General features: G+C 38.6%; 3 protein-coding genes across 8 annotated transcripts; 1 reads left to right on the forward strand and 2 right to left on the reverse strand.

Moving 5' to 3' along the window:
• Window positions 1-1947: 1947 nt before the first annotated feature.
• Window positions 1948-10383, reverse strand: LOC131318908 (cell division protein FtsZ homolog 2-1, chloroplastic). 2 transcript variants are annotated; one of them, XM_058348950.1, is made up of 8 exons: window positions 10197-10383; window positions 8530-9293; window positions 6962-7261; window positions 5691-5781; window positions 5255-5379; window positions 3442-3534; window positions 2629-2694; window positions 1948-2453 (listed from the first exon to the last, which is right to left on the reverse strand). In XM_058348950.1, exons 2-8 carry the CDS (start codon window positions 9181-9183, stop codon window positions 2322-2324), a joined length of 1461 nt encoding a protein of 486 aa, XP_058204933.1. In that variant the 5' UTR covers window positions 9184-9293; window positions 10197-10383; the 3' UTR covers window positions 1948-2321. The 2 variants fall into 2 exon arrangements, with proteins under 2 accessions (XP_058204933.1, XP_058204934.1); XM_058348951.1 differs by lacking the exon at window positions 10197-10383 and adding an exon at window positions 9755-9913.
• Window positions 10384-13046: 2663 nt separating this feature from the next.
• On the forward strand, window positions 13047-17049 carry LOC131318912 (F-box/LRR-repeat protein At1g67190-like). Of its 3 annotated transcripts, XM_058348958.1 has the most exons (3): window positions 13047-13377; window positions 13993-15098; window positions 16705-17049. In XM_058348958.1, exon 2 carries the CDS (start codon window positions 14023-14025, stop codon window positions 15037-15039), a length of 1017 nt encoding a protein of 338 aa, XP_058204941.1. In that variant the 5' UTR covers window positions 13047-13377; window positions 13993-14022; the 3' UTR covers window positions 15040-15098; window positions 16705-17049. The 3 variants fall into 3 exon arrangements, with proteins under 3 accessions (XP_058204941.1, XP_058204940.1, XP_058204939.1); XM_058348957.1 differs by having other exon boundaries at window positions 13052-15228; window positions 16705-16976; XM_058348956.1 differs by having other exon boundaries at window positions 13052-15098; window positions 16705-16976.
• A 1513-nt stretch (window positions 17050-18562) lies between these two features.
• On the reverse strand, window positions 18563-23569 carry LOC131318911 (protein ABSCISIC ACID-INSENSITIVE 5). 3 transcript variants are annotated; one of them, XM_058348954.1, is made up of 5 exons: window positions 23389-23569; window positions 20364-21492; window positions 19323-19394; window positions 19181-19210; window positions 18563-18834 (listed from the first exon to the last, which is right to left on the reverse strand). In XM_058348954.1, the coding sequence occupies exons 2-5, from the start codon at window positions 21459-21461 to the stop codon at window positions 18739-18741; spliced, it is 1296 nt and encodes a 431-aa protein (XP_058204937.1). In that variant the 5' UTR covers window positions 21462-21492; window positions 23389-23569; the 3' UTR covers window positions 18563-18738. The 3 variants fall into 3 exon arrangements, with proteins under 3 accessions (XP_058204937.1, XP_058204936.1, XP_058204935.1); XM_058348953.1 differs by having other exon boundaries at window positions 20364-21525; XM_058348952.1 differs by lacking the exon at window positions 23389-23569 and having other exon boundaries at window positions 20364-21643.
• Between the last annotated feature and the right edge of the window lie 1823 nt (window positions 23570-25392).

Here is a 25392-nt window from a genome sequence, read left to right on the forward strand (position 1 = left end):
TAGTTAGAGGGGGTAACTATAATTTGCCCAGCAGAAAATCTAGTTTGGGCCTTAAACCATTTATATAATTTAATGAGGGCAAGTTCGTAAAACACCACTTCTGTTCATTATCTACCTAATCATATCCATGCATATCAACTACGAAACAAACCAAGCATATACATATCTCCATTCTATATAATACCAAAATAAATGATGTATAACTAATCTCCTCTTGTATCAATAATATCTATCTTTATATTGTATCTGCCCATATATAATATCCACTAAAACATATTCCGTTGGCAAAAGACCCGTTAGTATTGGGTTGACAGAAATGTGTGGTGGTCTAGTGGATCACCATGTTGCGGTGGCCCAAGACTACCAAATAATTTTCAGACTGTTGTCTTGATATTCTAGCTTTTGGCCAATGAGGGTTGAGATTTTTATAGGGGAATTGTAGTACTAGTTAGGCCTATTAAAAGAAGGTACATCATATTCTTTTCCTAATTTCTAGTTCATATCCCCTTCTATATAAGGGTGATAAACACCGAACATAAGTAGTTCATATATACTATTCGGGAGATATCATATTCATTTTCTACATCCCATCGACAAATGGCCGTTAAGAGAGAGAAGAGAAAGTAGATGTGTTGACCTAAAAAGGGGGGCGACTTCTTCTCGAAAAGATTGTGAGGAGGGAGCGGTTTTGAAGACTTTTGTCTTGATATTCTAGGTTTTGGCCAATGAGGGTTGATATTTTTTGAGGGGAAGAATATTACTAACTAGGACCATCAAATTCTTTTTTCATATGTTTTAGTCAGTTGACTCACACCTCGAGTAATCCTGGGGAACCAACCTTGTCGCCTACTTGCAGGGTCCGACGTCAAATTATGTACCTAATTTCCAGTTAAGATACATTTTCTAACTGTTTTTAATGGGTGAAATTACAAAAGTAGTATCTTCTAGTGTAGTAAAGGAATAGTGCAAGCAAAAAAAGTTTAAGCAGAAGAATATTTTCGTAACTTCATTAAATTACCCAAAATAGAAGTGTATTTAGGCAGGGAAAAAATTAGCTGATTTTGAAATTTTCAACATCATGAGAAATAATAGGACGTAATTATACATATATTGCGTATGTAAAAGTCCAATGAACATGAATGTGAGATTGAGACTTGTTTGGACGAGGAGATATTTATTTTGATGCCAAAACTCAACTACCAACGTTTCATTTGTGTTGTTGTCAAGGTTGCAACTTGATTAAAAATCTCAACCCCTCCCATTCAATTTTGTTTTAATTCATTTTTTTCCTGGCCAAAGACTCTCTCTCTCTCTCTCTCTCTCTCTCTCTCTCTCTCTCTCTCTCTCTCTCTCTCTCTCTCTCTCTCTACAGATATTGATATGCATATCTGCTATTCCTTTTTACTCCAAATGAGAGTGTTTCCAATCATTCCAACGATAAACAGCTGAATCATGCAACAGATTTCAACTGCTCGTCGTTGGAACTCTTCACTAGTATTCTAGTAGTATTCATACAATAACAGTAGATCGGAACAAAAACACAGACAAATGTGCACCAATCCAAACATAGATGCGTGACATGCGTCCAGAATCGTCCCATACACGTGGATCCCATACAGTAAATGGGGCATATCCGATAATTCTAAATACATCTATGTCGACGTCTTTGCACATCCAGCTGCGACGACTGAGCGTAGCAATTTTTATTGTCATTTTGCTTCCAATGCAGGTGTCAAATGCTTAGCTAAATTGCAAGAAGCTAATATGCTCAGTAACAGCAGCTAGCACCTTTTTCTTCTCACTTGTACTTTTATACTGTTTCATTTGGCTATTTATTTCGTACATAGTGGTACATTTTATTCTTAACATATACTCAGTTGCCATGATGTACACATTAGATCCCAAAAAAAGATGAAATGAAAAATGAAATTCAAGCAGAAGATCTGATTTGCAGCGTTCGAGAATCCAGTATATATAAAAGAATACGTGAATTTCTCTTCCTTTTTTCATAACCGGGATTTGGGACAGCTTAAGCGCACCGGGAATATAAACCAGTCGGAATAATAAAGAGAAATAAAAAAGAATGACCCTCTAGTTTATTGAAACTCAGCAGGCCATTATTTCCATGATTCTTCCTCCAGCAAACAAGGCAAAAACACATCTACACATATTTATACTCTCTGAAAGATTAAAAAAAAAAATTTTATCGCATAATGTCAATCTCATACTTACCAAAGAATGCCTGAATGGCCTAAAAAGCAAAGTCGACGGGACAAGATTCGAAATGGTATATGCTACGAGAGGTAAAGAATAAAGCCAATTCAAGCTCTTGGATAGCGAGAGCGGCCTTTCTTCCTCAGGAACTCTGGAATCTCCACTGACCCACTTTCATAGAAAGAGGAAGGCCGTCGATCAGTTCCAAGAGTGACATCTCCCTGTCCTAGCTGTGTTGCCTGCATTTTGATAGCTGGTAAGACTTCTGTTCTTTTCTTCTTCTTCTTTTGGGTGCTTGGTAGACTTTTGTTCAGCTCAAGTATGAATGGGTTGTGCGCATAAAGTTTTTCTTTGTTTTTTTGACAAACAAATGCTACTGAGGAGAAGAGGAGGGAGTGGGTTACAAAATAATACCTGGAGGGTTCTCCCATCACTTTCTTCTTGGCGTTTGAATCCGGTAGCAATTAGTGTAATACTGATCTGAGAAAAGCCAAGGCAAAGTTACCATATGTATTTTAAAAAGGACATCCCTGCCAAAGAGACTGGTAGTCTAAGAGGACCGATACCTGGGAAGAAGATTTTTGTACCGGAATTTTATTTGTGATGTCGTAAATCTTTAGCAAAACGATCTCGATAAACTGTTATATTTTGAGATTTCTTTTCTCACAGGTTTATGTTTCAGATTCCTGCTTCCAGTTTTCATTTCTTGTTAGGGTTTTAAGCCTCTGTCCATGTATTATCCAGAATCGATTAATGGACTTGAGTTGATAAGGTTGTGTCTTAGTGATTATAGTGTGTTTCTTTTCTCCCTCTTCTCCCACATCTTTCTGTGTCAAGATGGTTTTTGCTTGAAATGTGAAATAAGTCTCCTAGAGGTGGACATACAAACCCACTTTGGTTCCGCCAACGGCCTTCTGTATTTTGGATTTATCATGTAATGAAGCGTATGATTACATAACAAGTACGTGACATAGCAGTTGTCCACGTAAAGATGGCTAGCACTTCTTGCCCGACAAGGACAGACGCGGAATTTCAATCTTAGGGGATAGGAAAGATGTGCATTCAAATATGGTCTGACCAAAAGTTGAACTAGGGCCGTTGAACCTACATACTTCTAAATTTGTTTTTAACCAACCCTGCACTAATACAACAGGATTACTTTTGAAACTTTGGGTGGGCGATTGCCCCTCCCTCATCCCCGACCATGCTTTGAAAACGGTAACTTACCTGACCGCTGAGATTCGGATCTATCACTGCTCCAAATATTAAGTTGGCACTAGGATCAACAAGGTCATTGATAATTTCCGCAGCAGCATTTACCTGTAATAACACTCCCGTATTAAAAACATGTGACATCAAAAGCCCGATAACTTATTAAACAGAATGACCATAACCACTTCACAAATGTAGCACTGTTTACGGGTGCGTAAAGCAATTATTCAAATTATTTGGAATGTCAATCTGGTAATTGCATTTTGGGAGCTTCAGCCGTAGATCCACGCGTATGATAATATTGCAGCGGTTCGTCCATCCAATAACATTTTAACGCGCGCAATCCAAAAACACCAAAACTCTCAAAAATACCCCTTGCATACCGTATGCCATACGCCACCTATTTCCCACTCAGAAATTTCTCTGTAAAAGCTATCACAGAAATCACTCCCATGGTCCCACCTGTAAAAGCTTTGTCTCCTTTCCCAGTTTGTGTGGGGGACTTCGCCAAAAATTCATCATATTTTATTTTTTGAGCTCCAGGACATGCGTCGACAACTGTGTTGCATGATTACTAATAAAATCTTTCTGCAAAACAAGTGAAAATTCACTAATAACTAAAAGTTAGTGAAAGTGCCTAATAAAACCCTAAGATACCCTATGAAAGTGCCTAAAACCATGGGGTACCCTATGAAAATGCTTAAATCACTAAAACCCAGCTACTCTATAAAAGTGCCTAAAACCATGGGGTACCCTATGAAAGTGCCTAAAATCATGGGGTACCCCATGAAAATGCCTAAACCACTAAAATCCTATAATTAAAAAGTGCACCCTAAAACCCTATAAAAGTGCCTAAACCCTAGGGTACCCTATCATTAAAAAAAAGAATTTGGGGTAGAGTTTTATGAAAATAAAAAGTGTTGAGGGTGACAAGTCATTATAGTGGAAGAGTGAGACAGACGAGTGTTTCTTCTTCAGTAGGTAGATACTATCACAGGACAGAAGGAGAGAGAGGGCCATGCGATTCGAGGGAGAAAAAGAGAGACGCGCGCATGGTCAAATATTCCAGGGCATTTTTGTCAATTACAGGACCTGACATGCTAGGACTTTTAAAGCAACGGATTCCGGGCCTCAAAAAAATCTAGCCCGGATTAAATACCCCAATATCCCACTCCTTTTGGACTCTAGCCCAATTTACTGTTGCATTTACATCAAGTAAAAGTCCAACTGTCACTCCATAACGAGTGGATAAAGATACAAAACTACACAAATGTATTGGACATCTCTACAGCTGGTACCCTATGACAACCTTTCCTCACCAATAATATCAGCTATTTAGGTACAAAGTAAAAGTCAACGCGTGAGCACAAAGATTGACAAATACATATGAGTGAACAAATTGTAAATGCCAATATTGCCATCAGAACAAGGTTGAGCATAAGAATTTCTCAATGTTCTGTTCATGTGGGAACTAAGAACACTGACAAACCCCTCAAGGTATGCAACGCAAGTTGCAGAAATGGGTGGAACTTTTCCGAAATAACCTAATTTTTATCTCTACAACGATAATTAGAGTTCATACTTCACATAGGCTTCAGTACATTTATAAGCATAGTATATTTGCATTGCAGGTATCATAGAGACTTTTAGAAGTTGGCTCAAAGGGTTATACTAAGATATTCAGAAGATGCATTTATTCTCAGAGAAAATATGAGGTGAGCAGGAATGCACAGACGTTAATTACACCAGATCAACAACATGATGTGTGTGTGTGTGTGTGTGTGTGTGAGAGAGAGAGAGAGAGAGAGAGAGAGAGAGAGAGAGAGACCTCAAGCAAGGTTAAATCACTACCACCAGTTATGTTCCAAACAATTCCAGTAGCCCTCTCTATGCCAAGATCTAATAAAGGTGATTGAATGGCATTTAATGCAGCATCTCTTGCTCTGGTCTTCCCTACAAGAACAACTCCCACAAGATTACTTGTGTTTCAAGTGAACATTCACCTTATATCATCAAACCTTGAAATACAGCTGAAAGCAAAACATCATTCCTATCTACATTCTTGCATATGTATTTTCTTGGCTTAATTCAGGTCACTTGTAATATCTCTCATCTCATGAGTTGAATCCATAAGGCATGCTTTCTTTGCAGGCAAAAACAAATTTCTTTACGCCGCACTGAATATACCTAAAGTGTTTCTGATTGGACATCAAATATCAAGAGGTACAAACTTATGAACAGATAAGAAACTAATTAGTAATTACCAGTTGCAGTTCCTATCCCCATTAACGAAGAACCCGCATTCGCCATAATAGCTCGCACATCTGCAAAATCCACATTCACGAGCCCTGGAACCTGCAAATGATCATATATAGTTAAAAGATAATTATCTTCTGAAGGCCTTGAGGCTGCACTTCATGCAAAAAGGAATGTCAACTTCCCCGAACAAAATCCTGAATTGGTATGCTGCACAGAATTTACTGTGCATACTTAGGCAGGTAGCATAGTCACACTCATTTAGGCGCCCATGTCGTTTGAAGTATATGTATGGGTACATGTCTACACGATGAACATATAATAAAATTACATACCTAAGATTTTTACAGTAAGGTGTTGTTAATAACTAATAGCATAAGATGCTGTAATTACTTAGGAACATACTTGAAAATTTAGGGGATTAAGGGGAAAAAGAGGATTTCTATCTTCCATTCATGTGGGCATACTACAAACCTCCTGTTCTATCTAGAGTGAGCTTGTCCTTCTTCAGACAGCATTACAAATTGAAGGATCCAATTGTAAAATCTGGCTGTCCCATGCCTTTAATCCCGTCATATCCGATGGACACACAGTGCAATGGGGGGAACTGAAAATTTTATACAGCACAGGCCTAATGCAAGACAGCCTATAGGGAAATCCTTAAATGCTCTGCCTTCTACAAAGGATGTAAAAGCAGAAGAAAGGGAAATTAGGCCATAAATTGAGGGACGTGGAATTTTTCAAAGGGAAAACCATACTCCTTCCTAAACTTTTGATCCATCTTCGACAGTCGTGTCCTTTAATCGGTTCACCAAATTTATATTCTCTCTTTATACTTTTTTAGAATTTTTCAATCAATCAAAAAATCTTGATTAGCTTTTGTTTTAGTTTTTAAACCATCAAAAAAAGAATGAAATACAACTTATAGACTTTTTAAGATGTCCAGAATAGTGATATTGAAACACAAAGGAAGCCCTTTCCTTGAGGAATACGGTGGCCTATAGAAGGAAAGCCCCCTCTCTTGAACTTTCCACCTCCTCCGCTTCTCCATCCTTTACTCGCAAACAAGGGAAATAAAGTATATCCAGCCCTCCCCCTCTTGATCATAGCCTAACTGCCTGAGCTATACAATTTGCAGCGTAATTCTGAGGTTTCTAAAATTTCACTAATGCCATCAACATCACACTCAGGATGAGGAATTTGGGTGGCATTCCCTTGATGCCTTTTCTAATATAACTATTTACTTATTAAAAAGATGAGGAATTTGGGCAATACATACCGTAATTATATCAGAGATACCACGAACACCTTGTCTAAGAATATCATCAGCCAGATTAAATGCTTCTGTTACTGGGGTAGAAGCAGAAACTGCAGTCAACAACTTGTCATTCGGAATGACAATAAGTGTGTCAACCTTGGCTCTCAAAGCTGCAACTCCTTCTTGGGCTTGAATTTGCCTCCTTCGTCCCTCAAAAGCGAAAGGCGTTGTGACAATACCAACAGTTAAGATACCCATTGACTTTGCAATTCCGGCAATTTCAGGGGCCCCACCAGTGCCGGTTCCTCCACCCATTCCAGCCTGCAAACCATAATCTAGCTTACATAAGAGAAAGATACAAAAGCTATAGAGACAGCAAAATAGTGAGTGGCTGGCATGGATGATGCTGGTTACTAATCTAAAATCTCTTTGGGCTCGACAGTCATCAGGTACTGCATCTACTCTAGCAAATACAACTGTAGGTATAAATAATCGACCAAATACTGTCATTATATGCTAGAACCAATTTTTCTGAACGTATCATACGCTCAATTCTTAAATTAGACAAGTTAATCCTGGTCTATATGTTTTACAGTAGTTACACTAGTTTATCCCCAGTCAATTTATATACCATGCCATGACTGGAATACTCATATCACTTGAGTTCGTAACACCAGATAAGGGGCTGAAAACAAGTACCCGATAACCTAGCTATGTTAGGCTCTAAATCAGTAACAACATTGATAAAACATTGCAGTCAGCATCCAGAATACTCAGAATCTTACCAGCTAGACGATATTGAGAAAATTAACTAAATCACGATGATTGACTAAATGTGAATATGGCCACTCAGCCTTAAGATGCTTTATTTACCACCAAAGTGTTGAAACTGAACCCTGAAACATAATCTGCTGCAATGATGTACCCTGGGATGTACAAACATGCAACACATAGGACACGTGCAAGGTCCAGATGTTGTACTGAAGGTATAACATACCTTGATACGGTTTCGTCAAGTTCATAGCAACTACATTACCCATTAGTTGTGAACCGCAATACAGAATCACATAACATAGAAAACTACAAAGAAAGAACTTAGTTTGCGACAATGGATCAATGTAGGGAGCAACATATATGGGAGCAGAAGACCAGCTAACTATCCTAGCACAATTCTAGAATAAACATTTGATAAATAGAACACTCATTTGTTTTTTAGGCATAAATAAAACAATCTTTGTAAACTAGACCTAGGGCTACGACTCTTACTGCAGTGTTTGAATTTTGCATGTCAAAGAAGGATGTTCAATGGGTCAGCTGCCTCAACTGTCTATCACAGAAGGTCACTCACTTGGGGACTGTAACTTTTAGAGGAAATTTCTTAACCCTTTGGCTATGGGTCCTTTGCACTTGCTAATCCTTCTCCTCCTCAGCCATCAATGTTCTTTTCTTAACTTGTTCTTTTCTGGGTAGAGCAGGAAACCGGCAGATTAAGAATGGCTGATGGTTTTTAGATGGACACTTGAATATAGCTAATAAAAGTATAAAGAACAGATTATCCTGGAAAATAAGAGATAATGAGAAATACTTACAGTCACGAAGACCATGTCAGCACCATAAACTGCATCTTCTATCAATTCTTTGCTTTCTTTGGCAGCATTCAAGCCGATATCTGGGTTCCCACCAGCCCCAAGTCCTCTGGTAAGCTCTTGACCTATTTGTAACCGGTGCTCAGGAAACACAGGCGACATTCTCATGGCTTGGACATCTGTGTTAACAATCCAGAACTCCACACCCTTCATTGCACTCTCTATCATCCGGTTAACCGCATTCGACCCACCACCTCCAACACCAACAACTTTGATCTTGGCTTCATTGTAATTGCTCAAACTTGTTGAATCTCTCATGCCTTCGGCGACACTTCCACTAGGATCATCCTTTCTTAGGTTAATCACTGTATTGTTACCGTCACCTCTAAGCATTGAGATTTCGGGATGTTGGTTAAGGAATGGGTCCTTATCGTTGAAGTGGTTGACACTATAGGGTTTGGCTGAACATCTGAACCTAGGAGAGTGTGGAGCACTCTTTCGGCTAGCACAAAGAATCCTCTTTTCATCAAACATCTTAAGGGAACCTACTCTTCCATAGTGACTTTCCATCAGAATCCTCCCCCTCTGAACACTTACGAGCCCAGTTGGTCTTAGAGTATCAGGAGGAGTGAAATAGGGTGATAAACATGTTGCCATGGCGGAATAAAAAAACTCAAACGTAAGGTAATCTTACTATTCTGGGGGAGAAATTTGAGAAACCGAACTGACCATATGTCGGATTCGATTGCAAGACTTTGTCTCTACACCTGTGAATCAAAACCAGAGAAACATAAAACAAGAAAGTATTAAATTAAGAAAAGGTTAGACATTTAAATACTTCAAAGTCAGTGGCTATATAAAAGCAACAAAAATGAACTCAGGAACAGTACATGCATGACTGGTAGGAGAAACTCAAAAAATGAACAATGAAGATTGTATTAAGCTGTAGTGGAAAAAGACCCATTGAATTAAAGCCCAGCAGAAGTCCAAGAGGTGTTTTAAGGGGAAATAAAAGATTAATAAATCAAACCGATTATCAACAATGCATGGTCGATAAAGCATAAAACCCAGAACAATAGGAACCCTAGAACACAAGAAATGCATCAATTCTGAACAGGAGACAGAAATTCCATATGGGCTGGACAGAGCAACAAAAATAAACTCAGAGTCAATATAGGTTTTTTTTGTGTGTGGGTAATGTAGGGTGTCCCGGGCAGTATGCGCACACCTCATACTAATCCTTATAGCCCCTCCCACAGCTGTTTCACACACTTACGTGTAAAGGTGAGGTGGCCCCAAGAGTTGCTGGCAAGAAGAATCGAACCTGCGACCTTGCTTGGAGGGAGCAAACCTTGCCACTTGGCCAATCCCCTTGGAGTTGAGTAACTACAACTTAGCTGACTAGTAAGAGAAATTTGAGTATCAAGTATCAACAAATGCAAACTGTACATAGTTAAATAGAAACAGACCCATTAGCTAAAAGCCTAAAACCCAGCAAAGGTCCAAAGAGGTAATTACACAAAAACAAAACCAACAAACCAAATTCAGTGAAATGAGTGACTGTTAAAGCAGAAAACCCATAACAATAGCAACCCTAAAACACCAAGAATGTAACAACGAAGAAAGAAAAATGCCATCTGGGTTAGAGAGAATAAAGATAAAAGAGATACCTGTTAGGGTTGCAGACTAGTGGAGGAGTGAATGAGCAGTGCCCAGAAGGGCCAGAAAGCATTCGAGGCAGGGCCTGAATTGGGGTTTTGTACTCTCCGACGGATGTACAACAAGCACCGCATTAGTTTAGTTTTGCCAGTAGTATTTAGTGGTCATGTTAAAACTCTGTGGACTCCTAACCATATTCTATTGCATTAAATTGTTCTTAAGGAGTCATCTAAAAAAAGACGGGCGCTGCTATTCGCAGCTCTCTATTTTCTCCCATAACTTATTAAAAATTTTCAATTATACTCGACAGTTCGTTATTGAAATTGAGATATATTTTCAGCATCCAATTACCGAAATATAATATTTTTTTCAACAGATATTTACCGAAAATGTATGTTCGGCAGTTGTTTACCGAAAGTTGAACATATTTTCGATATGTAGTTACTGAAATATAATCTTATTTTCAACAGTAATTTACCGAAATGTTATTTATGATTTTCAACAACCATTTACCGAAATGTAATGCGCTATGGGAGAAAATAAAGGGCTGCGAATAGTGGCGCCAAAAAAAATACTAGTAAATTACTTCCCTTGAGGTTTCTGACAAATACATTGCGCTCCAAATGTTTTAACTAGTTATAACGAACTCTCTTGATTGTTTGGGAAAAAAGCAATTATGGGGCCAAATTGAAAGAGTCCTAATTAGTACCTACTTTATTTCCAACCAAGATTCAAAGGCAAACAATTGTTAGACAAAGTTTGGCATATGTACAAAGCCATCTGTTTTCCAGATTTATTTTTTTTCATGTAAATTTGGTTAGTCTTCTAGTTAAAATTTGATATTTCCTGTTCGTTTTTGTTAGAAAATTATAGAAATAAAATAAATATGAAGTCAACTTAGAAAAATTCCTTAAAAACTGTTAGAAATGTAAGAATAGATGGTTTGGTATTTGTCCATAGCAAGAAGGCCATTGAAGAGGATGGCATCATGTGTCTCATATTTAACTCCCTTGATTGTTAGTAATGTAGATAGGTTAGATCTACTCCGTTAGTCTTCCATTAGATTTGCTAATTCTAAGTTAATGGCCGTGAATATTTTTTGTGTGTAGCTTTCATTTTCCTCATAAGTTTTTCCTTAAATTACTGCACTCATGTTTTGCCTTTTAAGCAAATTAATTTATTTGGTCCCAAAAAGTAAAAAGTAACAACCAAATCAATTTACTCTTCAACCAATGTAGTCCCAAAAAATCTTTAATTCTTTTGCTCTGGATTCTCACGGGGAACTTAAGGACTAAATGGGAGCGACGCATTTTTTTTAAGGGTCATTAATTTGGAATCCACAAGTCTAACGGAAGACTAACGGAGTGGATCTAACTTATCTATGTTATTCACATTTAAGAGAGGTTAGTGTAATTAGTTGAAAAGTTGGGGTCCAGTGTATTTGTAAGAAACCTCATGAGAGGTTGGTGTAAGTTACCCTAAAATTTATTCTTGTTTTCCACTTGAATTCACATCAAATTGAGTTTTACCTAGATATTTTTTCAAATTTTAGAAGATTCTTTGCTCACTCTTATATTATGCAAGTAATATTTTTATTCAAATTTATATTTAGATTTGATTTTTTTTTCACAAGGAATGCTTTGTAAAAAACTATCTTCTAGAATACTCACCTTAGCTTCACTAAATTTTAGACAAAGTTACTATCAAGAGGCTACTTTTCTAATTCAGGAGACATCTTTTCAAGCAATAAATTTTCATACTCCGCTCTCTTCTTTTGTTCTCTTGTGGTGTGGATTTGCAGATTTAATCTTTTATTTGGATACTATTTCACGCTTAGAAGAACAATATTAATTATTTACCTCGCAAGAAAAAAGAAGAAGAAGTGTAGTTATAAAACATAAATCACTTACATCCTTCAAATGTCTATTGAATTATAAACTAGTGGGTTTCGTATCAATGCTAGGGCTACAAGCAAAACTGAGCTAAAAGTGCCACAATGCTATAATCAAAAGTAAAAAGTTTTTAAAGTTAACAATGTTGGTGCAAAATATGGCTCACAATGTTATAATCAAACTTGACAACCTCCTTAAAAATAATCAAATTTTGGGCTTTGAATAACCAAAACTAGCAATTTTTTGACAATAAACAAATTTAATAGATACTACATATTTTTAATCAAATACACCAATCATTATATAAAAATATTTCTTTAACCCTACATATTCTCAATCAAATACACCAATTATTATACAAAAATGTTTTATCTCTCCCCCCTTTTCCTCTCTTTTTTTTTGAACTATATTTTTGTAAAAAAAAAATGTTTTTTTTAGAAAATAGATTTTTTTTTAAAAAGTTTCAAAAACTATTTTCTATTTCTAGTAAATATTTTTTCTTAGTTTCAAAACTATTGTCAGAAAAACTATTTTCTACTGCTCACAGTTTTAGTTTTTTGTAGTTTGAAAAGATAATGTGACAAATTTTGGTTATTCTATTTGAATTATGCCATTGTAGACATCTACATTGCTAATTTTAACAATTTTTTAAATAAATAATCAAAAGTTGATATTACAACTTTTCGTTATCCATTTTTTTATTATAGTATTGTGGATACTCTAAGCTCGTGATTCGGTTTGACTCATTTAGTAAATGAGCCGACCTCGATCTTGAGTTTTAGGTTTATTTTCTAAACAAGTCGAGTTCAACGCTCAAAAGATAGACTTGTTTGTATAGGCTCGACGCATTAAGAGATCGACTCAGTTTGAAGATGAGCTGAACTTGAATTTCAGGCTCGTTCGAGCTCGAACACGATGTAGAGCTCGGCTCGATTTGCCTGTTTGCAGCCCAAATCAACACCACAAAGCTGAAGGATGTGAACAGAGTTTTTGGAGGTGCATTTAGGAAGTTCCAATTTTGTGATTTTTGTCCCTTTCTCTCTCTCCTCTCCCATATGCCCAACCTTTCTCATAGATTCCTCGCCCAATAATCGTTTTCTCCATCTCCATCAATTCCTATCCGTTCATAATCATCGTCTCCACCTCTCTTGGTATGCTCTCTCTAAACATCTTTCACAACTTACATTCACCAAAATTGACGGGTAGATATACCAACCAACGGCTTGGGGAAGTAATTTGCTGGTTCAGTTGATGGGTTTTGTTTCTTTGTGAAGTCATTCATGACCATCTGGTTCTCCTGGTAAGCCCACCCCAGATCTCAGGAATTTCGAAGATATGCTAGTTCACATTAATGTCCCCGCGTCAGACTTCTAGTTCATAGTATTTGATGGATAGTGGTGGTTTTGTTTGATTTTTATTGAGATCACTAGCCACTGGATTCGTATTTGTATCCAGATGCTAGGTTTTGATGTGGTGATAAATTAAACCACACCACCCCACAACACCACACACCCCCCCCCCCCCCCCCAAAACTGATCCGGGTGTTTCTTGTTACTTTGAAGATTTCACTGTTTGGTTTCTGGGTTCTGATCATACTTGAATTCCTTAGATTAAGCTATCTGGGTTTTGTCACTTTGGAAGTTTTGTCTGAATTTGGCGGACAATAGCTATTTCAGTTTTTGTTCGGCTCTTTTGATTGGTTATGGAGTTCTTACCTGTTGAAGTGATTGGAAACATACTATCCCGTCTTGGGGCGGCAAGAGATGTCGTGATAGCATCTACTACTTGCAAGAAATGGCGAGAGGCTTGGCAGAACCACCTCCGTACCCTTTCGTTCAACTCCAATGACTGGCCTGTGTTCCATGAACTCACCGCTAGTAAAATTGAAATTCTCATCACCCAAACAATTTTGCAGACAACTGGGCTTCAATCCCTAACAATCATTATGGACGATGTTGATGAGTTCTCAGCTGCTCCGGTGATTGCTTGGCTAATGTATACCAGAGAAACCTTACGCCAGCTCCATTATAATGTAAGGACAACCCCTAGCATTAATATCCTCGAGAAATGTGGTCGACAAAAGTTGGAAGTGTTGGCATTGGCTCATAATTCTATCACGGGTGTTGAACCAAGTTATCTGAAATTTCCATGCCTGAAGTCTCTTTCGTTGAGTTATGTTAGTGTCTCGGCGTTGGATTTGAGTATTCTGCTTACTGCGTGCCCAAAAGTCGAGGTATTGTCTCTTGTCAATCTAGATATTGCCATGTCAGATGCACAAACCACTATGGAACTGAGTAGTGTTTCTTTGAAGGATATTTATGTTGAATCAATTAGCTTGGACAAGTTTGTACTGGAGGCAGATAATATTGAGAAGTTGCACTTGAAAGACTGTACCCTTGAGATTTTTGAGCTTGTTAGCAAACGGACCTTGAGATTTCTCAAGATTGATGATGTTAGTGTCATTCAACTTGATATTGGCGAGGGTACTGAAAATCTTGAGGTCGTAGATGTGAGTAATTTCACAATCATGTGGCAAAAGTTCCACCATATGATCTCAAGATCATCGAAGTTGAGAAGGCTTCGGCTCTGGGGAGTTGTTTTTGACGACGAGGACGAGTTTGTTGATTTGGAGACGATATCAGCGTGCTTTCCTCTGTTGAGCCACCTGTCCTTATGTTATGATCTAAGAGAAGGCCCACTTCAATTTGGATTGCAAGGATCGTTTCGATTGGAAAACGTGGTTGTGTTGGAACTTGGGTGGACGGTAGTTTCTGATCTGTTTGCACCCTGGGTTGAAGGGTTTCTTGAAAGGTGCCCCAATCTCAGGAAGCTGGTCATTTATGGGGTTGTTTCTGAGGCCAAGACCCATGAAGAATGCCAAATGCTGGCCTTTATTACCTCATCTTTGGTTCGGCTTATGAGGAAATATTTGCACGTGGAGATCCAATTTGAATATGAATGATGATTTGCAATGTGCCTGTACAGAAATTCAAGTATTGGCCAAATTCGGTTGTACGACAGGTATTAAAAACTTGAAGGGGATCTGATCATCGTCTCGATGTTGTTTTCTTGAGTTTTGTTCTTTTGAACTTTCAGGTTAATTTACTGATTGCACAACTGTATGTTCAGCAACTTCTCTGTGTGAAAACTGGTTTTATGCTTGGATTTTATGTCATCCTCTTTCTTGATTAGAGCCAAATTTTGAGTTGAGCAGTTTTCATAGTTCCATAACACAAATGGGTCTTATATTATCTTTTCAATTATTGGTATACTGTGTCGTAGATCTTACGGCCACCAAAGGCCACTCGTGTTCCGTTTTTGAATGTCAGTAATTCTTCCTCACTCAAATAGCAATCAAGCTTTCGTTAGGTCCTTTCTTAAAAATTGGTTAAAAAGTCACACTGAAATACCTTTGGCAAAGTTGATAATTAAAGGAGACAGCAAAAAGGCTATCAGTTATTTTTCACTTCTGAACATAAAATCAGTTACTCAAATAGTATATATATTTTTTGTTTAGAAGTGAAAAACTTTAGGGGGAGAACTTCAGTGGAGTGCTTTATACGAAAGAGCAAGTCCTTTCTTTTGTATTGTTGCTTTAATTTTCTGTTTTTTCCTCTCTGGTGTTGAAGTCAAACTCAGGCTTAAAAAACCTTTTTCCAACTACTTGGGGTGGGATACAGGAATCCTGTTTCACAATTTTGGGAGATTAAGGGCCACACTCTGTTAAGGTGCAGGCTAGCTTGTTTTTCTTATTTATCTCAACCCAAGTTAATATAGATTTATTCCACTTATGGATACCCTTACTTAACGGATACTATATAAATTTCTAACCAATTGTCAGGCACGGATTTCATTCATCTGAGAGCTGATAGTCCAAATCGGGTACTTTATGCATTCCAAATAGTCCATGTATCATAGCTCGCTGTCATGTATTTTTATACATCTTGTACAAATGCTTGTAAATGCCCCATTTTGTTTTGTTACCACATTTCTTGCTCTCGCGAAGAGATATGGAGACTCAATGCAGATGGATAAGCTTGTAAAAGTGTGCACATAAATAACATTGTGGAATTGGGAGGTTGTGGTTGTTAAAGCATAAAAATGATTTGTCCACGTGATTTTCAGTTTTTTCTTTATTGTCAGTCTCTTTTTCCATATACTTTTTTTATCTGGATTTTTTCCGTATACTTCAGAACTGAAAATAAATGGCTTAATATAGAGCAGGATTTTTTTTGAGACACTGAGAGATGATTGAGTACAGGATCTTATGTAGGTGTGAGTTGTTAATCTTGTTTATTCAAATCCTTTATACTTCCTTTGAAACATTGTCACTTAGTTCTCAAAGAGTTGATATCCGGGCTGTGTAAAAGCGTACAATCTTTCTTTTTCTTTTTTGTGTGACCTGGATATGACAAATTGTTTATCATTCGTCTTTTTGAGGTTCTAATTATTTTATTGATTCATCTGCCTTACCTTCTTTGGTTTTGGCAATAACTTTGCCTACGTATCAGTTTCTCTGATACTGTTTCAATTGTTAACCACTTTCCATATGCTTTAATGATATTAACGTACTTCTTCAAGATTGTTGATTTTCTTTATTAAGAAAAGGATAGTATTTTGACTGCAGAGGTAGAGTGGGCGTTCTCTCAATGCATAGGGGCTAGGGCCAGAGGATACTGTCAATATAATACTATATGATTGTCAAAAGCCCCTTGTTCTGTGCATAACCCTGAAGGAGGATGGTACTTGGAAACATAGTAAGGATACTCCTTTACATGGATTCAGGGTGGTTGTTTACTCTTCTTTGCTGAGTTGCTCCTCAAGTTGGACTCTTAGCCATCTCTATTTCTTCATGCAAATCTCTTCAAAATAATAATCCACCATGATGCATAGTTTTCCTAGTTCTGCTTACAATATCCGCATTTCAGTTGTTGGGAGCCAAGTTTTTCTGGAAATTGTTACTGTTTCATAATCTAGTTTGTGTTTTTTGGCAAGTAAAATCATGGGTCAGCTTGGGGATTACAGTGCTTTACAGAAGAAGGTAATAAACTCAACTATGTCAGCTCTCTCTTTTTTCTGAGTTTGTTTGTTTGCCATGTTGTGCTTCTTCATTTCCCTTCCGGCCATCATTCATGCATATTGTCGTCTTTATTGATGTTATTGGGCTTGCATACTAGGGTGAATTTGGCTTGTGATGCTAAAAATTCAGAAGTGGTAAGAGTTCTGGTTATTGATCAGATGTACATCAAACAGATTGTATTTGGAATCTTATACGGCAAAGATAACTGATATAACGGAAACCAAATGCCAGAATATTTAACGCAGTAGGTGTCAAGAATTTGAGTAACGATATTTTAGGCGACTGGATCCTATTATGTAGAGGAATTGTTTTGTTCAGATTGCTAAAGGCTGTGGACAAAGACAGGAAAAATTGTTCAGTGAGATAGACCGAACTTCTCTCTCTCTCTCTCTCTCTCTCAAATAGGGCAGCAAGCTGAGTTAATAGAGAAGAGGTTGAAGTCGGATCTTTTCTGGAATATTGTACTGGCACTACGTACTTTCACTCTAAGTAACAGTGTACTTTACGACGCTGACTTATAGGATTTTCCAGTTACAATATCCGAAAACCTTGTTTGCCTTCTGTAAACCATGAACGGGAAAGAAAAGAAAAGACACATTATTACAGTCTGGTACCAAGTCAGTTTGATATGCCTAACCAGTAACCACTAGCCACTAAAACTGAAGTGGGCACAGTGTTATGTAGCAAAAGTTTTTATGGATTTCTTCTTTGTTACCGGGTCGGGCGCTTTTCTTTCTAGTATCTGGTGTAGAGATACATCATGGATAAGGGAGACAGCCCTTCTAAAAAAAAATGGACACACTGACAGGGGACTCCAAATTTTATGACTATTTTTTTTAATTACGTATACCTATATTGCAGCCACTAATCAGGGCTAGCAGATTGTGTAAGCGCGCGCGCACAAACACGTTTATACTATACTTTGGACTAATACTCTGCAGTTAATATGTATTTACTCCCGAAGGAACTTTTAAAATTTTGCAAACTAGCATTCAGTCAGCCCTGTCCTCCTGTGTCTAAGTGGCGTACCTGGTCCTACCTTAAAAGATATTAAAATTCTATGGGCACGCCAGTGTCTCCAACGTATTGCGTATCCTCGAGTGCCAGACAAGCCAGTGTCTTCAATGTATTACGTTTCCTCGCGTGCCCAACAAGGATATGTCAACGTCCGAGGTGCGTCGATGCTTCATAGGTACAGAGGAATTAGAGTATGATTGTATGAAATGCTTATGGTTTCTTGGGCACCAAAACGTCCAGTAGATTTGCAACATTATTGACTAGCTGTAAGCTCCGTACTAGTGGATTTTACCTGAATCCAAGACCTTGTTTCTTCTTTTTCATGACAACCTTAGTATTCGCGATAATCTGATGAAAGAACTTTCCTGGAGACTTAACTGTGGACTTCGAAGTAGAGCTGACATATATACAAGCACTTCGAGAGGGAAAAACAAGCGTTACGAGGTGAAATGAAAAGCATAAAACTTGTATAATTCTACCCTAAACTAGGCCCTGATTTGTTTTGTTGTTTTTCACTAAAATCATAGCCTCTAAAGAGTGGTCATCTGATCTTGATCATCGACTTCACAATGGGCAACTCAAAGTCCGCCGCATCACCCTCAACTTTTCTGTAGCTCTTTGAGCCTTGGTCTGAGCCTTCATTTTCGCTTCCTCAAAATACTGCAGATATATCGAAAACCGTGAAATACACGTTCACTTTTTGCAGTGGAAAAAGGGGGAAACAAATTCTCCGGAAAAAGTCTTAAGTCTATCTGCTTAACAAATGAATGCATCACAGATACACACCTCCGCATGGAACAGTGCCATCAGATCACACCACATCTGCAAAATTGCAAATTATGGGTACATGGCCAACTAAAGCTAATTAAAGAACATGACAGTGCTGTTCTAAATGGAGGTGTGGATGCAGATCGCGCGCTTTGGAGAAAACACAAGAGATATGTTGGGAACTCTTTTCGATTTCAGTTACGAAATAGCTTATATTTTCCCAAGTGGTAATTTTTACCTGTTGCTTTCTCCTCCTCTCCAGCTCAGCCTGTTATTAACAGCGTATCGTCAGTTCCATGAATTAGATGCATATCTTTCTTTTTTTTCCCGTATCAAATTAGATGCGTAGCTGATTGAAGCTAAATCATTTTTATTCTCACCAGAGCCAGTTTTAGTTGGGCATTCTCGTCTTTCAACTGGTTCAGTTCTGCCTCTAGTTCAACTGTGTAAGCCTGCAAAAGCATGAAAATGTCAGACTTATAAGCAATAAAAACTGCTCTATTAAGTGGAGGAAAGTTTATAGAGCATTCCTAATTATCTGCTTATCTATAGACTATGCATCTATGAGATGAGATTAAGCATATAAGGGGATCGTGTATCTTGGTATCAAAATTGTTAACTCACCAATCAATTTTTTCTAGGATGACCTCGTTACTGGCTTGATTTTCGTATCTTTCATGCTTTCTTACGTCAACTATCAGCGATGTCCTGAATCAGGTCCGCACTCTTACGTCAAATTGCGAGCTTAAGTGGTTGTTGATGTCTTACCAGGAGGCCATTAGGGATTCCGACTCGCTTAAAAAAGAGCTTGTTAAAAATGTCATTAGGGAACCCCTGCTTATACACTCGAGATGTGGCAATCAACATATGTCGACGAAGATCGGATACAGGTTATTAGTCCCCCAAGCTCTTTCTCCTTTCCCCGTTTGTGTTATTGTTTAGGGCCAAACAGGACAATTAGTTGTGGTCAATACCCCTAACGCTATGACTAATCCATGTGGTTGGGACCAACGACCCACAAGCGCGCACAGTTATTTGCACGAGTCAGTTCTGATGATACAAGTATTAATCACCGGAGCTCACTTTGAAGGGTGGATGTCATTAGTGTTCACAGTTACTCCTGCTAGTTATATCCCTTATACCACCATGCCAAATGAGTTTTTTAAACCAGACTATAAACCAAGGTGTCTCTGCCAATGAAAAAATTACCTTTTTTTTATTTATTTTTTTCCCCATTTTTATCAGACAACAGCTTAGCTGCTAATTGATCAAAGCTGTAAGAAGCTGAACGTATATTTAGGACTGACAGTTTCAGTTCTGGGCGCAAATGCTATTGTCTTGTTTTATTTCATCATGGTCAGAAACCTCTATAACTAATGTGCAGGCATTCGCTGAATGCAGCAGCTATGAGAAAAGAGTACCTGCTTCCTGGCTCTAGACCTCGCAGCGGACTCCCTGTTTTTTATCATCCTCCGCTGCCGCCTCTCCACCACCCTCTCCACTGGACCGTCTAAGACCCGCTTCTGTCCCCCTCTCATCCCACCCATATCCATCCCATACTGATTCGAACCATCCGCTTGACTCAAGCACATCCCGTCAGATGACCCTGGACTCACTGGCGACCCCATCCCCAACCCCTGCACCTTACCGTGCCCACCACCACAACCGGGTACATTTCCCGCTCTTCCACCATAATCCACCGCCAGTGGTGGCGGTGGATAACCACCACTCCTCTTCCCATTTCCTGCATAACCTGACGACTCGCTAACCCCACCCCCACCTTGAGACGACGTCTGGTAAGTAGGCACATTAATATTACTACCGCCACCTCCACCGCTGCCGTAACCCATGGGGGGCCTTGAAACAAAACTAGGACCAACTCCAGAGTGGTGGTTATTGTTCTGGTACACCCCAAACTGCTGCTGCTGAGATGACGGTGGTGGATTGCCTGGTTCCCGAACTACCCCTGCTTTAACTAGGAAATCTTCCAAAGTCATCTCCCCCAAAGTGGGTTGCCACTGGGTAGAACCAGAATTTTGGACGTTATTATTATTTCCACCGCCGCCGCCGCCCTGTTGCTGTTCTTGCCGACTCTTGTGTATCTCCGACCACACTTCATCCACTGTTTTCTGGCACATGGGTGGAGGAAGCGTAAGAGAGCCCTGTCTTGTCAAGCTCGGATGTTCAACAATACCTCTATCTGTCGAAGGAGCCTCCCCTGTGAAAACTTGCAGATTGTTGTTGTTATCTGTATTGGTGGCAGTGTCAGGGTTTGGGTTTTGGGCTTGGGCTTGGTTTTCTTCCGCGGTCCAAATGCTGTTGAGGAACTCATCCATGTTCATCGACCCGAAGTTCTTCCCACTCTCACAGATTGAATGTTGGAATTCGTCGAGGGTGAGTGAGTAAATTGATGACTGCCTTCCTACAGAGGGGAATGCCGGGCTTTTGTACTGTTGGTCCGACTGCAATGGCGACCCCGCCTCGCCTTTTGAAATGATTCCAGATTCTGTCAGCACCATTTTCAGTTTCAGTTGAGCTTGTGTCGGTTCGCTGTTAAAAGATGTTGTGATGATCAATGTTAACCTGTGCATGAAGTTACCCAAGTGAGAATATTCTAGTGAGAGAGAGATAATACTAGATTGATCAAACACTTGCAACCATCAAAGCAAAACATATTTTTTTGAAAAAAGAAGGATCAAAATTCTTACTTCCTATTCTTTCACATAATCGAAACGAGGGTGCTTATTGATACCCAATCAAATTGAAGTCTTACAATTACGGTTTTCAGGTCATGATCTACAAAATTAATGGTTTTGATCGTAATGCCACCCCGTGTTGAATTGGTGGGTGGGGGGGAGGAGGAGGAGGAGGTTGAGGAGGACTTTTTAAAGCGGCGGATCGTTATCGGGTTCTAACTTTCCGTTCAAGAGTTTTTGGAAATCAGGTATTCCGGAAATGGCTGGAAGTGGTCCAAATGAAAGTTCCAGCAACGTCTAGCTTTCCCATGAAAAGTTCAATACATGAAAACTGACTTCCAAACATAAAAGACAATAGGACCCACGTTACATCAACGCAAGGCCAACTTCAATATATTCAGCTGTTCTACGCCCACTGCCCTGTTCTACCGCTCACTGTCTAAAAAAATTTTGGATGGTGAGATTGAGAGCGGTGGAGAAAGCGGTAGATGTAGACTTCTGTAATGGAGTATATTTTGGGTTGACATGTAGGCCACAACGCCAGCTCACTAGGGTATTGGATTGGGCCTGATAAGGACTATGTGAATTTGCCACCGCTCAACATTCACCGCTCACCGTCCAAAAAACTTTTGGACGATGAGATTAAGAGCGATGGAGGAAGCGGTAAAAATTGAGCGGTGAACGTAGACTTCGGTAATATATTTTAGGTTGACATGTAGGGTATTTGGTTGGGCCTGACTAGGACTGTGTGAATTGGCCTTCATTGGGTGGGTCTGTCTAGATCCCATTATAAGTTCCTTTTTCCTAATATGACCTCTAGAGCACACCAACTTATAATCTAACGCCTCGTTTGATTTGCAGAGTAAAATAGACGAAATTAACAGTCCTGATATTTGTAGTTCCCTGGACTATTTGTCCGTTATTAATTCTTTCCATCCCATCACATGTTCGTCTTCGCAGAAAGGATATTTTCGTAATTTTCTAGAACTTCCATTGGCTAGGCAATACCACCCCACATATAATGATAATTTAGCCTAGGATTATTTATCTCGAAAGCCATTCCGCGAACCATACATGAGTTGCCTCAGGAATAGACGCAGTTAGTCCTATCCCGCTAATCAAACGAGGCATAGCCGCATAAGGAAATATTTTAGACCACTTGCAAAAAGATTAAGCAACCAATAGCAACACTAATTGGAAGATGGAGGCAAGTCTCTTGTAAGTTGTAAGAAAGTATTTGCCTGCAAATTAGAGTGAGAACCAAGTGGTGGACACCTTATATTCCTTGCACCAGGTGGTGAGGTGGGGTTTTGGTGGTTTCAAACCCATCTCCCCAGTAAACCACCACTATTGCACATGTTGAAAAACAAGTATATGAGCCTCTTAACTAAGTTTAGTCAAACATCATTACCAAAACAAGAATATGATAAAACTAATCCTGATTCGACCTATATATATACTACTACTACTTAGCAAAGAGGTCAAAGGCAGAGTATATATATTCAAGAAAGTAATACAAGGACCGAGCTGCAAGTTCAAGCAGCTCATTTGTTGACTTTTGAAGCCCTCCCACACTCACTACAACCTTCATACATGTATATATGTTGACAAGAAATTTCATGACAAACATATATATACTTATATACATATACGTACTTGGATGAGAGAGAGAGAGAGAGAGAGAGAGAGCATGTTTCAAAATCAAAATCACCAGAAGCATGAAGTGACTACAAACCATGTCAAAAATTACCTACTGTCGATTGTTGTCACCCAAGCTTAAGGAATTTCTGAGAACAAGTCTTCAAAGCTAACATTTCCAAGTTTTCGGCAGAAATGCTCAGAACATGCACTTTTAACTACACATCAACTTCACTATATCCGCAACCTCCATCAACTTAACTACACACATATACAAATACAAAAGTAGACCAAAAAAATGTATGTATATTTATGCATGTGTGTAGATGTAGAGAGAGAGAGAGATGAGTCTTCTACACAAGTTCCTACAATGGAATCAGCTTGTTGCGTACAGGGGATTGTTTTTAGCCATGAATTGCTGAAAGGGTCGGCCCCACCGGGGGGGTGGGAGTGGGACCCACACTGTAAAAAAGTTTATACTCCCGCCTCCATAGAAAGTACAACTCAAGCGAAGGAGTCAAAATTCGTTCAGCAGCAGCCACGTACCTGCCATGTGGCCTCACCACAGTCGTTCTACTCTGCTCCTATTCTTCCCTGATCAACACGTGTCTCTCTCCCTTTCAATTTTTGAAACGAAAGAATCGAAGAACGTCAGGATCTCTCCAGTTTTGGAAACATTTTTTTTTTGGTTTTTTTTTTTTGCGCACACCTCTCGATATATTTCGGAGTTTTTTAATTTTAAAATTAACGATCGGACAAATCTATGTAGCTGAAATGTGTGGCTTTGACGATATTGGAACGTGCAAGCTCTTGAGAGGGAAGTCCTTTAGATGATTTCTCTGCTCATATCCATTTGGCCAAGAAAAATTCTACTCAGCAAAACACTTTGCAAACATGTTGAGGTGTCACTATATCATTGGACACTTTCTCATTAATTCATTACCTAATAATATAGTGCCACATAAGTGTATATGTTGTGCAAATTATTGTACAACTTGTTGTGGTCGCGACATACCTCTTTGGCCAAAACGCGATGGAATGAGTCAAAAACTTGTACAATAATGTGACTGAGAAAATCTTTTTCACAGAGTTTTGTCAAGAAAAAGTGTTTACGGAGCACTATCACATCCGTCCAAAGTGTATTGGACAGTCCGGTTTATAAAACAAACTTTTCCGGGGTCCCCAGATTTTTTTTTATTAAAATCCGTAGTACTGTTGATTCCTGAAACGGATGTCCATGATATGGCGTCTCCGTGATTTTCTTATTCACAGCTCGTCCGTGAATAAGTTTCTCACAGCGTGAATACCTCTTTGAGTTTAAGTCACTTTTAACTCATTCCGTCACGTTTTGGAATATATCTATGTTCAGTACGTAAGACAACGAAATTTTTTCGCAAGAGTGGATTTGTCATATAGGAGTATTATATATCGTCTTTGGTTTTAATTTTCATAGCTGTTTTTTTAATCATAGAAAATGCATTATTGGATTTCAAATAGCAGTCCAAGCAACTAGGTCAGAACATATATAGTAGTCCGGGCGATCTAAGGCTCAAATTTGAAGGGGTAAGCCAATTTTGAAATTTTATTCCTTGAGCTAATTACCTTTAAGGCTCCGTTCAGTTACCAGAAATGTTGTACAAGAAAGTTATTCTTAGGGAAAGTGAAGTAAAGGAGAAAAAAAAAACTATTTTCCTGTAAGTATTCATTTAACAATTTTTTTTTGAAGGAAAACTAAAAAAAGAAGAAGAGAGCATTGGACACTCCCGTTAAAAAAAAAAAAAAAAAAGTCAAAGGAAATTATTCCAAATTCGCGTAGATTCATACATTATGGGTAATAAAAAGTTGGATTTTCCGATGTACCAAAAAAAAAAAATTAAAAAATGAATGATTGGATTCTTCTAATAAATGTACCGGACCAAAATTGCAACTTTAGTTAATTTGCCAGATAATCATCATCGCTGGCAATTAATACGAGCATATATATATCTTCTTTTCTTTATATATAAAGACAACAGTGGCAAGAAAAAAAGTAACAGCATTTCCAATCTTTTCATTCGCTAAACCATATCCCTCAAAACATGACAAGAAGAAAAGAGGCCATATCCCTCAAAACCCT

This window comes from Rhododendron vialii, chromosome 3a, assembly GCF_030253575.1.
Source record: "Rhododendron vialii isolate Sample 1 chromosome 3a, ASM3025357v1".
In the NCBI taxonomy this organism is placed as follows: domain Eukaryota; kingdom Viridiplantae; phylum Streptophyta; class Magnoliopsida; order Ericales; family Ericaceae; genus Rhododendron; species Rhododendron vialii.

What these genes read in the sequence shown, in the direction of transcription:
- LOC131318912 (XM_058348957.1), top strand. Translation starts at nt 13,780, where the DNA reads ATGGAGTTCTTACCTGTTGAAGTGATTGGAAACATACTATCCCGTCTT.
- LOC131318908 (XM_058348950.1), bottom strand. Translation starts at nt 9,183, where the DNA reads ATGGCAACATGTTTATCACCCTATTTCACTCCTCCTGATACTCTAAGA. An exon ending in GGGGATAGGAACTGCAACTG is followed by an intron (nt 5,380 to 5,690) that starts GTAATTACTAAT and finishes TTGTTCTTGTAG; the next exon opens with GGAAGACCAGAGCAAGAGAT. An exon ending in ATCCGAATCTCAGCGGTCAG is followed by an intron (nt 2,695 to 3,441) that starts GTAAGTTACCGT and finishes GGCTTTTCTCAG; the next exon opens with ATCAGTATTACACTAATTGC.
- LOC131318911 (XM_058348952.1), bottom strand. Translation starts at nt 21,533, where the DNA reads ATGCACAGGTTAACATTGATCATCACAACATCTTTTAACAGCGAACCG. An exon ending in GGTCTAGAGCCAGGAAGCAG is followed by an intron (nt 19,395 to 20,363) that starts GTACTCTTTTCT and finishes ATGCTTTTGCAG; the next exon opens with GCTTACACAGTTGAACTAGA. An exon ending in CCCAACTAAAACTGGCTCTG is followed by an intron (nt 19,211 to 19,322) that starts GTGAGAATAAAA and finishes TGTTAATAACAG; the next exon opens with GCTGAGCTGGAGAGGAGGAG.